Genomic DNA, 13,313 nt, shown 5'->3' on the forward strand with positions numbered 1-13,313 from the left:
CCCTCCGTCCACGGCACTTTATTTGCTATTTTTGTTTGATTCATCGCAAGTGCCCTGGGACATGCGTCCGTGGCATTCCATGATGTTTTATGTTTCACAATGTTGAATGGCCAAATGCCCTTTGTTTGTTTTCATTCCAATTCTGCCTTCGTTAGAACAATATTCTCTGAAGCTGCATTAATTAATAATGGCTGTGCAGCACATGTGAGGACGCTGCTCATTTTTTACTGGGCCGCAGCCCCGAACACGCTGTCGGCCCTTCTCGGGCGCTGAAAGCCTTTGTCCGGCAGCTCCGGTGGGGGCCACGCCTGCCCTGCCTCCTGGCTCGAGTGAGGGCCTGGAGAGCACCAGGGTGCCCGGGGGAGGCCAGGCGGGCGGCCGCGCCCCCTTCCTTTGCCTGCCGGCGCCGTCGGCTCTCTGCAGCGGGTACCGGGGCTGCGCTCCGGGGCGGCGCCCGTGCCTGCGCTGAGCCTCGCGCTCTGGGGCGAGTCCGAGGGTGGCCAGCCTGGCACCCGCTCCGCTGCTGTGGTTCACGGGGATTTGGGGCCTGGCGGGAGAGGGTCTGTCCACAGGCCGCTGTGCCCGGGGGAGGGGCGCCTCCGAGGCAGCTGAGCCTTGTCCTCACCCCAGACGGCAGCCCACGGGCCGGGCTGACCAGGTGGTTCTGGCCCCCCGCCCCGCCCAGTGCCCACAGCCCGTCGAGCTGTAAACTGTCCCCGGGGCTCGGTTTGCCGCGGCCCCTGACCCAGGAACCGGTGTCTTGTCTCCCAGGTGTACCACGCCTATTATAAACCGCTGGAGTTCACCGTGCCTGAACGGGACGCGTCCCAGTGTTACATAAAGGTGAGCGTCTCGGTGGGCCTGGCCGCGCACGGGAGCCCCACGGCCACACGCGCCCCTGCTGACCGTGTGCCTTTCAGATGGTGTGTCTGCGGGAACCCCCACAGCGGGTGCTGGGCCTGCACTTCCTCGGCCCCAATGCGGGCGAAGTTACTCAGGGATTTGCTCTGGGGATCAAGTAAGTCCCCAGGAACGTCAGCCCTCACGTGACACTCGGGCCAGTGTCCCTGAAAGTCAGTGGCACCGCTGTCACAGGTCTGCCACGGCACAGTTGCTTACGTGTGGTGGTTGCGTTTTCAGGGAGCGTCTGCCCAATGGGGCAGGTCCAGTCACCCGAGAGGCGGCCGTTTCCATCTCTGGCCAGGCCACGGGTATGGGGGGGACAGGCTCGTGTCCCTAGCCAGCCCTTCGGGGTCACCGTGGGTCTCCTCCGCTCAGAATGAGGGTCAGGGGCTGAGCACCCAGGTGGTCAGGAGCGGGGTCTCGGCATCCGGCGTGGGGAGGGCCGCCTGGTGGGCACACGTCCCGGCCTCAGGCTGTGCATGGCGGGGCTCCCGGGGCCCGTGCTGTGGAAGCTCTCGTGGGGTGGGTTTCCGGGAGTGAAGAGGCCGGGCAGCTGGCCAGGGGCTGTCAGGGGCAGGAGGGCTGCGGTGAAGCAGAGGGAGGGGCTGAACTCACAGAGGAGGGCGGGAGGGCCTGTGCCTGGTGGGCCAGGGGCAGCAGGTGGGCAGGTGGGAGGTGGGCCCGAGGTGGGGCTGCCTGGCTGCTGCAGGCTCGGGTGTTTGCTCTGAGGCAGGTGGGGCAGGGCCAGCGTAGGTGCTGGCAGGTGTTTCTGGCTGCCGGCTGGAGGAGAGAGGGTGGGGGCCCGGGCAGGGGAAGGTGAGGAGACCGTGACTCCCCCCCCCCGCCGTGTGCCGTCCCCCGAGGACGGGGGGACGCAGACGTGCCTCCTGCGCTGACCCATAGCCCGAATCCCCTGTCCCTGGTGTGCAGGTGTGGGGCCTCCTACCAGCAGGTGACGCGGACGGTGGGCATCCACCCCACCTGTGCCGAGGAGGTGGCCAAGCTGCGCATCTCCAAGCGCTCGGGCCTGGACCCCACCGTGACCGGCTGCTGAGGTTAAGCGGCCATCCCTAGACACGGGGCGCGCGGCACACCTGCTGCCCCAGGGCCAGGCTCAGCGGCGCTCAGATCCAGGTACGCGTGCAGGGCAGGTCCTAAGTTTAATGGCGGTAGGGTGCCGCCGTGAGCCCCTCTCCAGGTGCTGGAGGGGCTGCATGTGGCGTGCAGGTACCTCAGGCAGGTGGGCCCTGTACCCAGGCCACAGCGACCACAGAAACGCTGGGAAGGGCGTCCACCCAGGGCCCCACCCCCACAGGGCACTCCAGACCCCGCCGGGCTGTCGCTGCTCTCCACGCGCAGAAGCAGCGCCTGTGCTGGGGGTGGGGGTTTGGGGACGTGGGGCAGGGAAAGCTCAGCGGGCCTCCCTCCTGCCTGCCCCACTCAGAGCAGCCCAGCTCTTTTCTCTCTTGCCCAGAAGGTAGAGATACAGTCTCTGCTCGGAGCCGCCCGCGGTCTGGTTCCCTTAGACTTTGCAAAGCCAGGCTGAGTGGGCGGCTGGAAGCCCCAGGGTGTGACGCTCGCCCTGAGCCTCATCTGGGAGGAAAACGTGAATCCCTGCCTGACCCCAGCCAACGGGATGCGTGTGGTTGGCGCCTTCCGGCCTGTGAGCCTGAGGGGCATGCCCTGGCCGTCAGCCCCTCCTGGGTTGGGGTCCCGAGGGCCCCAGGGGGCTGTGGACAGAGCAGTGAGCGCCCACGAGACGCCCACAGGCGGGTGTGGGGGACCGAGCCGCAGCCGATGGTCAGCGGGCCGGGCCCAGGGCCTCTGCTGGGGTGCCCAGGGCAGGGGGCCCTCCACGGCCCCCGGCCACGGCTGCCTCTGAGGGGCTTCATCATCTCAGGGTGTTTCTAACAGTGACACACGGCTGGGGGGCCAGGGCTGCCCCTCGGCTGGTTTCTCATCTACTCCCCCCGCCGGGGTCCCTGCGCAAGGGTGGGTGTGGGGACACGGCGCCACCCCCACGCTGACCTCCGTCCTCGGCAGGCAGGATGCTGGAGGCTGAGCCCGGGCGAGCCTCGCCCCTGCCCGGTGCGTCTGCACGGACCGCCGCGCGCCCTGCAGGGATGGCCCAGGCCTGCACCTCGCACCCCCGCCCGTGCCAGAGATGACGACCTGTGCAGAAACCCCCCCGCGGGCTGCCCACGTCCGAGCCCCCTGGCGTTTCCGGGGCACAAATAAAGAGGGTGCTTTCCAGATGCGTGCCGTGCCCGTGATGTCCTCCACGCGCCCGTCACCCCCTGCCATGGGGAACCCCTTCCCGGTCGTGCCGTGCCGGGGTCAGCGTGGGGGGTCCCCCAGCAGCCCCGCCCCGAGGCCCCCGCCCGTGCTCCCGGCGCAGGGGGCAGGGCCGCCCCGCGGGCCCTCCGGGGACCCAGGCTTCTCCAGAGCCGCCTGCCAGCGGCGCGGCTGGTGACGTGAGTTGGACGGCGCTGAGGCCCCGTCCCCCGAGCGTGCCCGGGGCCCCGTCCCGCCCGTCGGCCGGGCTCCCGCTAATCCGCATGCGGAGGCCCCGGGGGGGCGGCCTCAGCGCCTGTCAGTCACCGGCCGGCAGCCGCGGGCGGGCCGGCACGGTGCCGGGGCTTTAGCGCGGCCGATCTCGTGTTCTCCCTAAGAAAACACCACCTCGTCTGCCGCCCGGCAGCCCTGGGTGGGACCCCGCTTGTCAGCCAACAAAGGAATGTCTCTGCAGCTTGATGGGCCGCGGGAGCCTCCGACGCCGCCCGCGCGAGGCGTGCGCAGCGGCCCTCAGACGCCCCATTGAGACGCCAAGTGCCGGGCGGGGCCGGGCCTCGCGGCACACGCGGGCGCTCAGCCGTGTCCCGTGAGCGCGCTCCGTGCGGGGCGGGGCCTCCCGGCCTGGGGGCGGGGCCAGCTGACCGCGGTGGGCGGGGCCCCGGGTGCTGGGACGGCGGGGTGGCCTCACGGCTTCTTGGGACGCCCGGAGACGCCGTCAGACGCGGAGCCCGCGCAGCCGCTTTCCCAGGGCAGCCTCGAGGCAGCTGTGCCTGCGGCAGCCTCTCTCCGGCCGGTTCACGCGGCCGGTGCGGCCCCTGAGGGGAGCGCAAAGCCCCCGACGGTGCCGCGTGTGCAGGCCCCTCCCCCGCACGGGGCTCCCCCCGCCCCCACCCGCCGTCGCCGGGGGGGGGGGGGATGCCTGTCCCCACTCACACGCAGCGGGCGCCACACAGGACGAGGCGCCGCACGGCCCTGCCCCGGGTGCCCTAGCAGGGCGGGGAGTGCGGACCCCGACTTCCCTCGCCGATGCCTGCCCGCCACACGCGCGCGCGCACAGCCCCCCCCACCCTACCCCGGCCCGCACGTGGGGAGGCCCCGCGTGCTCTTGGGGATCAGGCCTGAGCTGGGCTGCGAGGGGCTCTGTCCTGCCGGTTCCTTGGGCCCGCCTGGCTGCAGGGCCGCTCACTGCATCGCCCCAGGCTCCTCTCTGGGCCCAGCCCGGCTCCGTCCCCCGCCCAGGGAGTGTAGGGAGGGGCCAGAGCCCCGCGGGCCAGGTGCTCTCCACCTGGGCTCAGGGCCGCCTCCTACGCCTTGGCATGTTTTTATGGTGCAATGGAAATACGACTTTAATTCTTTGGATTGTTCTGTGTAACCTACAATTACCCCCTTGACGTCCTGCACTCATCTGCTTGTGGCTGCGGGCTGTGCAGTGCAGTGGGGGGAGCTGCCTCTGGGGCCGGCCCAACCCCCCCCCCACCCGTGCCTCGCCCTCCGCCCGGAAGCCCTCCGCCATTACCCGCATCCTCCCCCATTACCCACATCCTCCCCCAGCCCCATGAGGTGCTGTCCCCAGGGTCCCGGCTCCCGCGAAGACACAGGAGTGTGAGCAGGCCTGGAGGGCTGGGCTGAGGACTGCACCCCCTTCGCAGGCGGCGGGGCCCCCCAGCATCCCACAGCCATGTGGGGACCCCCAGCACTGCTGAGTGGGTAGCAGGGAACACCCACCCCACGTGTGCTGCAGCCGTAGTTTCACGTGGCTGCAGGCCTGGCCCAGGAGGTGACCGCCGGGGCCTCCAGGCAGAGCTGCCCTGTGAGAAACAGCCGGTGTCAGGCAGTGCCCGCGGCTCGGGGCACCTGTGCTGTGGCCACACGCCAGGCAGCAGCTCAGAGACGTGGCTGGTGCCCCGGCGTGAAGCAGGCCCAGCGCTCGGCCGAGACCCTCACCCACCGCTCACCGCCCAACTCAGAGCTTCCAGGAGCTGCCGCTGCACAGGTGGCCCTGTCCCTGCGGGAGGACGCTGAGTTGGCTGGGCAGCGGGCTTGTCCAGAGGCCAGGGCCGCCAGCCGCGTGACTGAGTCCTGCAGACCCTCTCAGGCTCCGGGCGCCCAGCCCACCCCAGTCAGGGCCCCCCCGCCCGGCCCCACACCCCGTACTCATATCACTCACAGAAGCATCTGGTTCTTAGAGTCCACTGTGAGAGGCTCCTCCGTGCCGGCCGGGTCCAGGCCAGGCCACCAGGAGCCCCAACTTGTCCCTGAACCCCTCTGGGAACCCGGGGCCCCGGGGTGCCCTCGCCCGGGCAAAGGCCTCTTCCTGCCCAGCTTGACCAAGCCTGCCCTGACCTCCACCTCCCACCTCCTCCCTGGTCCGCGCCCACGGGGTCCGCTCGGGCCACCCTTGGGTCCTGGTCAGGGTGCACGTGGGGGAAGCTGTGGGCCAGTCACTGCCAGAAACAGGATGGGAGGTGCCCCCGCCTCCCAGGTGAGCAAGACCAGCGGGTGCCTGGGCGGCCATGGCACGGACAGCCCCACAAGTGTCCCCCTGCCCTGTTCCTGCTGTAGCGCCAAGGTCCCGTGGCAGGTCGTCCGCTGGCCCAGCCCAGTTGGGCAGCGCCTCCGTCAGAAGCATCGCCCGATATCAATGGCCACGGATGACACCCGCCTCGGGCTGCTGCCATGGGGCCCGGGGACCGTGGCTGTGCTGCCCACCCTGAGTAGCCAGGGACCAGCAGGAGGCCGTAGCCCCTCCCGCTGACATGCTGGATCTTTCGGGCAGCGCTGGGAGGGAGGAGGCTGTTTCACAGGTGCTGCTTCGTGGTCTGCAGAGCTCGGCCTCAGGACCGGTGGGCCACCACCTTCAGGTCTGGGTCTGACTCTGGGGGAGCACAGCATGGAGTGCTGCCCTGCAGAGCCTTTCTCTCCCCGCCTGCTCTCCCCATCGGCTGGCCTCCCTGCAGCCCAGCTCCTGGAGAGCTCTCGGGTTTCTGGGCCTGCCCCGAGGGCTCCAGGAGCCCTGCACGTCCTGGGCCCCAGCCAAGCACCAATGCCTCCCCAGGGCCAGAGAGGAGCACCTTTGAGCCAAACCGCCTAATCCCAGCCCGATGGGGCTTATGCTGCTCCGGTGTCCATAATCCTGAAACCCAAGCCAGGGTCCCAGCAGCCACCCCAGCACCATCCAAGCAGGCAGCAGGAGGACCCCCTCCCTCCGCAGGCCTGTTTGGAGCTGATCGCCACTGGAGACAGGGCACCCGCAGGGTGAAGACCCCATCCTGACAAACACAGATGAGCTCAGGAACCGCGGAGCCCTCGCTGCCTGGCTGGCCCTGCCCTAGCCTCGCCCCAGGGCTACCCTCTAGGACAGTAGGGGTGCAGGCCCAGCTCAAGCCTTGAGGCTCTGGCCTCTAGGGTCTCATGGGACAGTGATCCAGCCTTGCAGTTCCACGAAATTAGGTTTGGGGTTTTTTTTGGCGGGGGGGAGGTTGCTAATAAAATTGGGATCTTTATGGCATAAAACTGGTGATGAAGTAACACCAAAAGCTTGGGAATGAAGCAGGACCATGAACAGAAGGCACTGTGGTCTCGCTACGTAGCAGCTGGGGGTCAGGAGCCCATGGGGCCAGGCTCCCCACCCTGGCCACCAGCCACTGGCCCAGCCAGGGCTCCAGGCACTGGGCACGGCCCCCCCCAAGGGCCGCTTTTCATAATTACATTAGCGACACGTGCAGCCCGCGTTGGTGAGACTGGCCAACCGCCCCTGGTGGTCTTAGTGTCTCTGAAGAGTTTTCATACCGTAAGTTCCCCCAAAGCGGATGTACATGCATCCTGAGCTCCCGGGGTCGAGATGTGGCACAGAATGGGGGGGCAACCGAAGCAACGTCCAGACGTGTCGTCCCCGGGCCCCCACCTGACAAGCAAGAAGACAGACGCCCAGACCCCCGGGGGCCCCGGGGGGCACAAAGCTGCTGCCAGGCCCCTGCCTGAGGGCGAGGGCGGACACAGCGGAGCCCCCGCCACCTCAAAGGCGCATTGTCCCGCCCCGGGGACTGGAATGGGGGGGGCGATTATAATAATACCCTCCGAATGCCCAGCCAGCGGTTGGGTTTCCAAAGCTCAGGGAGTATCTGGTTTTCAAAGGGGAGACGTTGTACAAGCAGAGTGTTGTTCACGTCAGCCGAATCTCCGCAGGTCAGGGGCCCGCCCAGCGCCTGCCTCCTCCCAAAGGTGCGTGCCTGTCAGCTCCCGGTGCCTGGGCGCACAGGGCGAGGAGCTGCACCGGGACGCCCTCCCCACCCACACTGCCGCGGGGAGGAAGTGGGGTCACTCCCCCCACGGCACACACCTGGCCCTTAGCCTGTGCAGGCTGTGCCCCCACCTTCCGCCTGGCCAGCCCCTCTCCTTGGCTGTGACCCGTGCAGGGCCCTCCCTCCAGGAAGCCTTCCTGGAGCGGTGTTTCTGTCCTGCCCTAAAGGAGGCTCCCTTCCTCGTGTCTGTCCCCAGCGCGGTGCCTCCAGGCACAGCTGCGGATGCACCTGGGCGTGAAGCCTTTCTGTTGTGCTTTCCATCCTGACAGGTCCGAGGAGCCTGCTTTCCACGCTTGTGTCCGTGGAGAGGCTGCCGTTCAGAGCTGACCTGACTTCCTGCAGCTTTCCCCCTCCTCCCACACAGGGGAGCAGGAGGCCACGTCTGCTCTGAGCGATCCGCTAGGCGTCGTGTGTCCTAACCCACAGACAGGCATAGCTGGACTGTGCTTGTGAGACGGACCTACAGGGAGCAGGGGGGCTGGTCTGGGTGGTGTCTGAGCAGCTTGTATAAAGCTAACTTTTTCACAGAGGCAAGTGATCAATTCCACACAAAATTGAAAAGATACTGTCTGAAGGCACTGGAGATCAACCAAAAGCAGTAAGAAACTATAGGGAAGCCAGCCGTTGGAAAAAGACGCACCGGGTGAGATCCACGCTTACACCGCTCTTCCCCTGAGGGCCCTCCCTAGGGCAGGGCACGGGTGACCAGAATGTGAGCTGGAAGCTGTAGTCTTGTTGACTTGAGGTGCGAGAGAACAGCTGGGATCAGCCAGAGCATCTGGAAATGAGGGAGACAATCCCTGAAAACCCGCATATAAACTCACGTCAGATCCTTGGTTGGGGGCTGAACTGCCGTGTGGGAGCGAGACGCGTGGAGGAGGGTGCAGAGACTTCAGGGAGCATCTGCCACAGGGTGACAGGGTTGGAACCTCACGTCCTTCCAGGTCGTGGGGCTGTGCAAACCCTGGGGCCTTCCCCTGAAGCCACAGCAACCACACCTTAGGAGAAAACACTAGGCTCCAAGACGAACGGGTTTGTGTAGGAATGAAGGCAAAACTGCAACAGATCTGCCCTCAACAACACTAAACCACGCCTCCAAAAGTTCAAAGTGGAAGGCCTGCTGAAACAAAGGCCAACACACTTCAGAAGATAACAGACCCCAAAGCCTCTAGAAAATGCCATCAGTGTCCAGAACGCAAACAAAAATGACTAGATGTGTGAGGAACATGGAAATTGATTCCTCGCCAAAAGGAAAAGCAGTTCATAGAAACCAGCCCCCAAATGATCCAGATGTTGAAATTAAATTTTAAAACAGCTTTCATAAATATATTTAAGCCCTGAAAGGAAAAAATGGCCATAATGGATGCCCAGAGGGAATTTCAGCAGAGAAATGGAAACGGTCAAAGAGAACCAAATAGAAATTCTAGAATTGAAATATAACAAATGAAAATGTAACTGGATGGACTTTAACAGATTTTAAGAACAGTTTGGAGTTTGTCTTCAATGAACTTGAGGACCAATAAAAAAGAATTCTCCACTCCAAAGAAGGTAGTGTGGACCTGAGAGACGATAGGAGAAAGTCTAGGGACTTCTTTCCTGGTGATCCAGCCATTAAGACTCCGTGCTCTCGATGCAAGGGGCCTGCGTCTGATCCCTGGTCAGGGAACTAGATCCTGCGTGTCTTCCGCAACTGAAAGATCCCATGTGCCACAATGAACATCCTGCACAGAGCAACGAAGGTCCTGTGTGCCACAACTAAGGCCTGGCACAGCCAAATAAGTAAGTAAATATGAAAAAGAAAGAGAGAGAGAAAGCCTAATATAACAGTGCTTCAAAGGGAAAAAAGAGAGAGAATGAGGCAGAAAAAAAGGTTGAAGAAATGATGACCTGACGTTTCATGAATTTTGCATCAACTTATAGGTCCGAGAATCTCAACAAGCCTCAACCAGCATAAACATAAAAACAAACAAACAGGCAGGCATACCATAGTCAAACTCTTGAAAATCAAAGATAAAGAGGGAACTGTGAATGCAGTCAGGACACGTTATACGTGTCTGACTACACATCCAAAAAATGAATGTGAGAAGAAATGGAGTGAAATCTACGTTCAGAAAGAACACCAACCCAGAAATCTAGAGAAGTAAAAATATCACTCAAACGTGAGGGAGAAATGAAGACACTTAGGTGACAGCTGGAGTGACTGCTCAGAAGCTACTTGCACTGTAAGAGTTACAGCAGGAATCTGAACAGAGAAATGGCAGGAATGGTTCTGGGCTCTGCTGTCCACCAGCTGGCTCTGGGGACGGGCCCTGAGGAAGGTCCAGGGGCAAGCGGCACAGGCAGGTTTAAGAGGCTGGCAGTCCTCAGGCAGCTGGCGTCCCCTCTTGAGCAGCGTGTCCCTGCTTCCTTGCTGTCCTGGCTCTGGGCCTGAACACTTCAGAGCCTGACCACTGCCTCTGGGCCTCCCAGGTCAAACACACATCCAGGTCCAATAAGCACATGAAAAGATGCTCAACATCACTAGTCACTAGGGAAACGCAAATCAAAACCACAAGGTACCGCATCACACCCATTAGGATGGCTATTATTTAAAAGAAAAAAAAAGCATAAAAGAACACCTGTTGGTGAAGAGGTGGAGAAGTTGGAACCCTGGTGCACTGCTGGTGGGGATGAAAATTCATGCAACCACTGCAGAAAAGTTTGGCAGCTCCTCAAAATGCTAAACAAGCATTAACGACATGACCCAGCAATTCCACTCCTAGGTATCTACCCACAAGAATTGAAAGCAGGGACTCAAACAGATGTTTGCATACCCACATTCACAGCACCATTAGTCACAACAGCCAAAGATGGAAGGAACCCGACTGTCCACCAGCAGATGAACGGATAAACAAAATGTCGTCTGTACGTACAAAGGAATACTATTCAGTCTTGAAAGGGACAAAAATTCTGATAGGTGCCACACCATGGATGAACCTTTAAAACATTCTTCTAAGTGACATGGCAAATAATATGTGATTCCACTTACCCGGGGTACCTAGAAAAGGCACATTAACGTAGAAGTAGCAGAGAGGTTACTGGGAGCTTGGGAAAGGGGTGGTGGAGAGGAGCGTCTAATGGGGACAGTCTCTGTTTGGGGTAATGAAGTCCTGGGGATGATGGTGGCGAAGGTTGCAGAACAATACAAATATACGTAATGCCACTGAATGTACACTTACACATGGTTAAAATAATATGTTTTATGTACATGTCACCAGAGTTAAATATATATATATATATATGTATATGTATATAGATGGCCTGAACAGCAAAAAAAAACCATTTTGGACCCCAAAAAGGTGTTTTCTGATGGTGGGGCCCAGTTGGGTGGGTGTTTTGCGCAATCCTGCTGCCCACTGACCTGAGATGCCAAACTGTCAGGAGCTCCTCCTCTCCTTTGAAGCAGGAAGTTTAAATTATCAGGTCAATTAGGAAAGACACAACCGAAAAATACAAGTTGCATTCACACTTCCAGGAGGCGTTTCCTGGCTGGGTGCCACCTCTATTATTTTCGGGGAGGCTGTTGAAAGACCCCCCCCCCCCCCCCCCCGCCGCAGACCCTGAGAAGGTACAATGTCATCTCTGATTCCGTTTCAGAGATCAAAGCAAGTGAGTCTGCGTGTAAATGCAGATAACATTTCAGAGATGGAGGCGTGAAAGGAGTCGCCAGACCAGGGCAGGAAGGGAGCCGGTGTCGCATCGCTCCCAGCGCCCTCGGCGGCCGCGGCCCTGGTAGCCTGCCCGCACCTGGGCGCCGGCGGCCGCGCACGTAGGGCACCGGCCTCCCCCGCGCCGGCCCCCCCAGGGTCCCGGGGTCCGGCCTCGCGGGGCAAGCCTCGCCAGCCCGCCCACGGCGAGGAGGCCGGGACGCAGGGGACGGTCCTCGGGGCCCCGCCCGCCCCGTCGCGCCCGGGCGCAGGCACGCGGGTCTCCAGCGACGGGCGCTCTGCGCGCAGGCCACCCGGGGAGCGCTGCGGCCCCCCTGCGCCCACCCTCCGTGCGCCCGCGGCCCCCAGCGTCCCTCCTGACGCTCAGCGGTGACGCAGGGCGGTGGCCGCGCCGCCAGCGCCCGCCTCCCAGCCGCAGCCAGGTGGGCGCCACAACCGGCCCGTCGGGGACCAGCGCGCAGCCGGGCGCTTCCCGCGCCTGCGCACACGGCCCCGGCCCCCCGGCCCCACGGCCCCCCGCCAGCGACACGGCGCTTCCCGCGCCTGCGCACGCGGCCCCGGGCCCCGCCCGCGACACGGCGCTTCCCGCGCCTGCGCACGCGGCCCCGCCCGCTCTCAGGGCACCCGGCGCCGCGTCCGGCTGGGCGCGCTCCCATCAGCCCCCGCGCCCCCTGCCCCGCTAGCAGGGCCCGGAAGCGCCTGCGCGGCCGCGGCCCCAGGACGCAGGGCGCAGGCGCGGGGCGGCTGGGAGGCCGGCGTGCGGCGTTCCTAGAGCCGGCGCTGGGACGTAGGGGGCGTGGCCGCGCGCACGCAGGCAGGGGGCGTGGCCGCGCGCCGCGGGGCCGGGAGCCACGCCGCCGGGGGTGGGCGTCGCCGACTGCGGCCTGCGGGTCCGCGCCCTCCCGCCCCTCCGCGACCACGGTCCGCGCCGGGCCGGGCCTCGCCTCGCGGCGGCCGGGCTCGTCCGCCCGGTGGGTGCGCGCAGACTCGCCGTCGAGGGAGCCGGAGCGTGCGGCGCCGCGCGGCCGCGGGCAGGTGGGCAGGCTGGGCACCCCGCTCCCCGAAGGAGCGGAGGCGGGCGGGCCCCGGCGCGGGGCGGGAGCGGGAGCGGAGCGGGTCGTGGCCGTCGCTTTCCCGGAGCCCGGCGCGGAAGCGGGCTGGACGGGGCGGTGCGCGGCGCTCGCCCGCCGCCGCAGCGCGTGTGTAGGGTTGGGGGACGGCTTTCGGGAGGAAGACGCCGCGCCCCGCGCCCGCCAGAGCTGGGGTCCGGGGAGGCAGGTGCTGGGGGCCCCCCGGGAGGAGCCGGGCGGAGAGACCAACAGGCCGTGCCCCCCGGAGGAGCTCCCGCGCGTGGGGGGAAGCCCAGCACGTGGGAAGCCGCCCCGGAGGTGAGTGCGGACGGGCGCCCGCAGGTGGGAGCCGGTGGAGGTGGGGGGGCGTGGAGGCCTCGTTGGGGACATTGCTTGAGGAGGGGTGCGGTGTGCAGGCCGGGAGTGGACCTCCTGTTGCCGGGCGGCTGGCGGGGCGGCTGCCCTCCTTGCGTCCGCCGGGAGGACTTCTTGCATCCGAGGGGCGCTGCCCCTCCCTTTCTGTTTTGCGTCTCTGTGGGCTGCTCAGGGGGGGTGGCCGCTGCTCTGCAGGCCCTTTGCAGCGGCGCCCTTGGGGTGGTGAGAGGAGACACAGCAAGTGGAGTTTAACTCGGGGGCAGATGCTGGGCTGTGACAGGGAGGGGGATGCAGGTAGGATGTGCTTGGGGTGGTGGTGGCTGCACTGTGAGTAGCGCCGCGAGTCTGGGAGGCATGAGGGTGGAGGGGGAGAAGGCCAAAGGGTGCGAAGGTAGCACCTGCCGTGCTGCTGGGGCTGTGACGTAAAAGGATTTCACGACACAGTCTGTGCACCTGACAGTACAGTGCTTGGGTGGCAGGGGCAGGGGTCACAGGACTGTGAAGCTTAGTTGGTGACTGGCGTGGTGACGTGTGGTGCAGCGTGTGGTCTCGAGCTAGGGTCAGCTGCCTCCGCCCCTTACTGATGGGTGTGTGGCCGCAGACGAGTGACGTCACTCACCACTCTGCCTCGGGGATGGCGAGAGGACCAGCCTGGTCAGGGG

The 13,313-nt window shown here is 64.4% G+C and overlaps 2 protein-coding genes across 7 annotated transcripts in view; both read left to right on the forward strand.

The window, feature by feature from the left end:
• The window catches only part of TXNRD2 (thioredoxin reductase 2), a 29,762-nt gene extending 26,593 nt beyond the window's left edge, over positions 1–3,169 (forward strand). For 3 of the 5 annotated variants that reach the window (XM_057744090.1, XM_057744093.1, XM_057744095.1), the window contains exons 15-18: positions 772–843; positions 921–1,018; positions 1,834–2,037; positions 2,947–3,168. In XM_057744090.1, coding sequence (XP_057600073.1) covers positions 772–843; positions 921–1,018; positions 1,834–1,957 — 294 coding nt within the window. In that variant the 3' untranslated portion in view covers positions 1,958–2,037; positions 2,947–3,168. Of the gene's footprint in view, positions 1–771; positions 844–920; positions 1,019–1,833; positions 2,038–2,946 lie in introns of all 5 variants that reach the window. The other 2 variants (XM_057744092.1, XM_057744094.1) reach the window with 2 other exon arrangements.
• Positions 3,170–11,556: 8,387 nt separating this feature from the next.
• Positions 11,557–13,313, forward strand: part of GNB1L (G protein subunit beta 1 like) — a 44,710-nt gene continuing 42,953 nt past the window's right edge. The window contains exon 1 of one of the 2 annotated variants that reach the window (XR_009055139.1): positions 11,557–11,628. The gene's annotated coding sequence lies outside the window, so the exon portion shown is untranslated. Of the gene's footprint in view, positions 11,629–12,274; positions 12,595–13,313 lie in introns of those variants that run through there. The other variant, XR_009055138.1, reaches the window with a different exon arrangement.

This window comes from Hippopotamus amphibius, chromosome 8 (genome assembly GCF_030028045.1).
Source record: "Hippopotamus amphibius kiboko isolate mHipAmp2 chromosome 8, mHipAmp2.hap2, whole genome shotgun sequence".
Taxonomy (NCBI): domain Eukaryota; kingdom Metazoa; phylum Chordata; class Mammalia; order Artiodactyla; family Hippopotamidae; genus Hippopotamus; species Hippopotamus amphibius.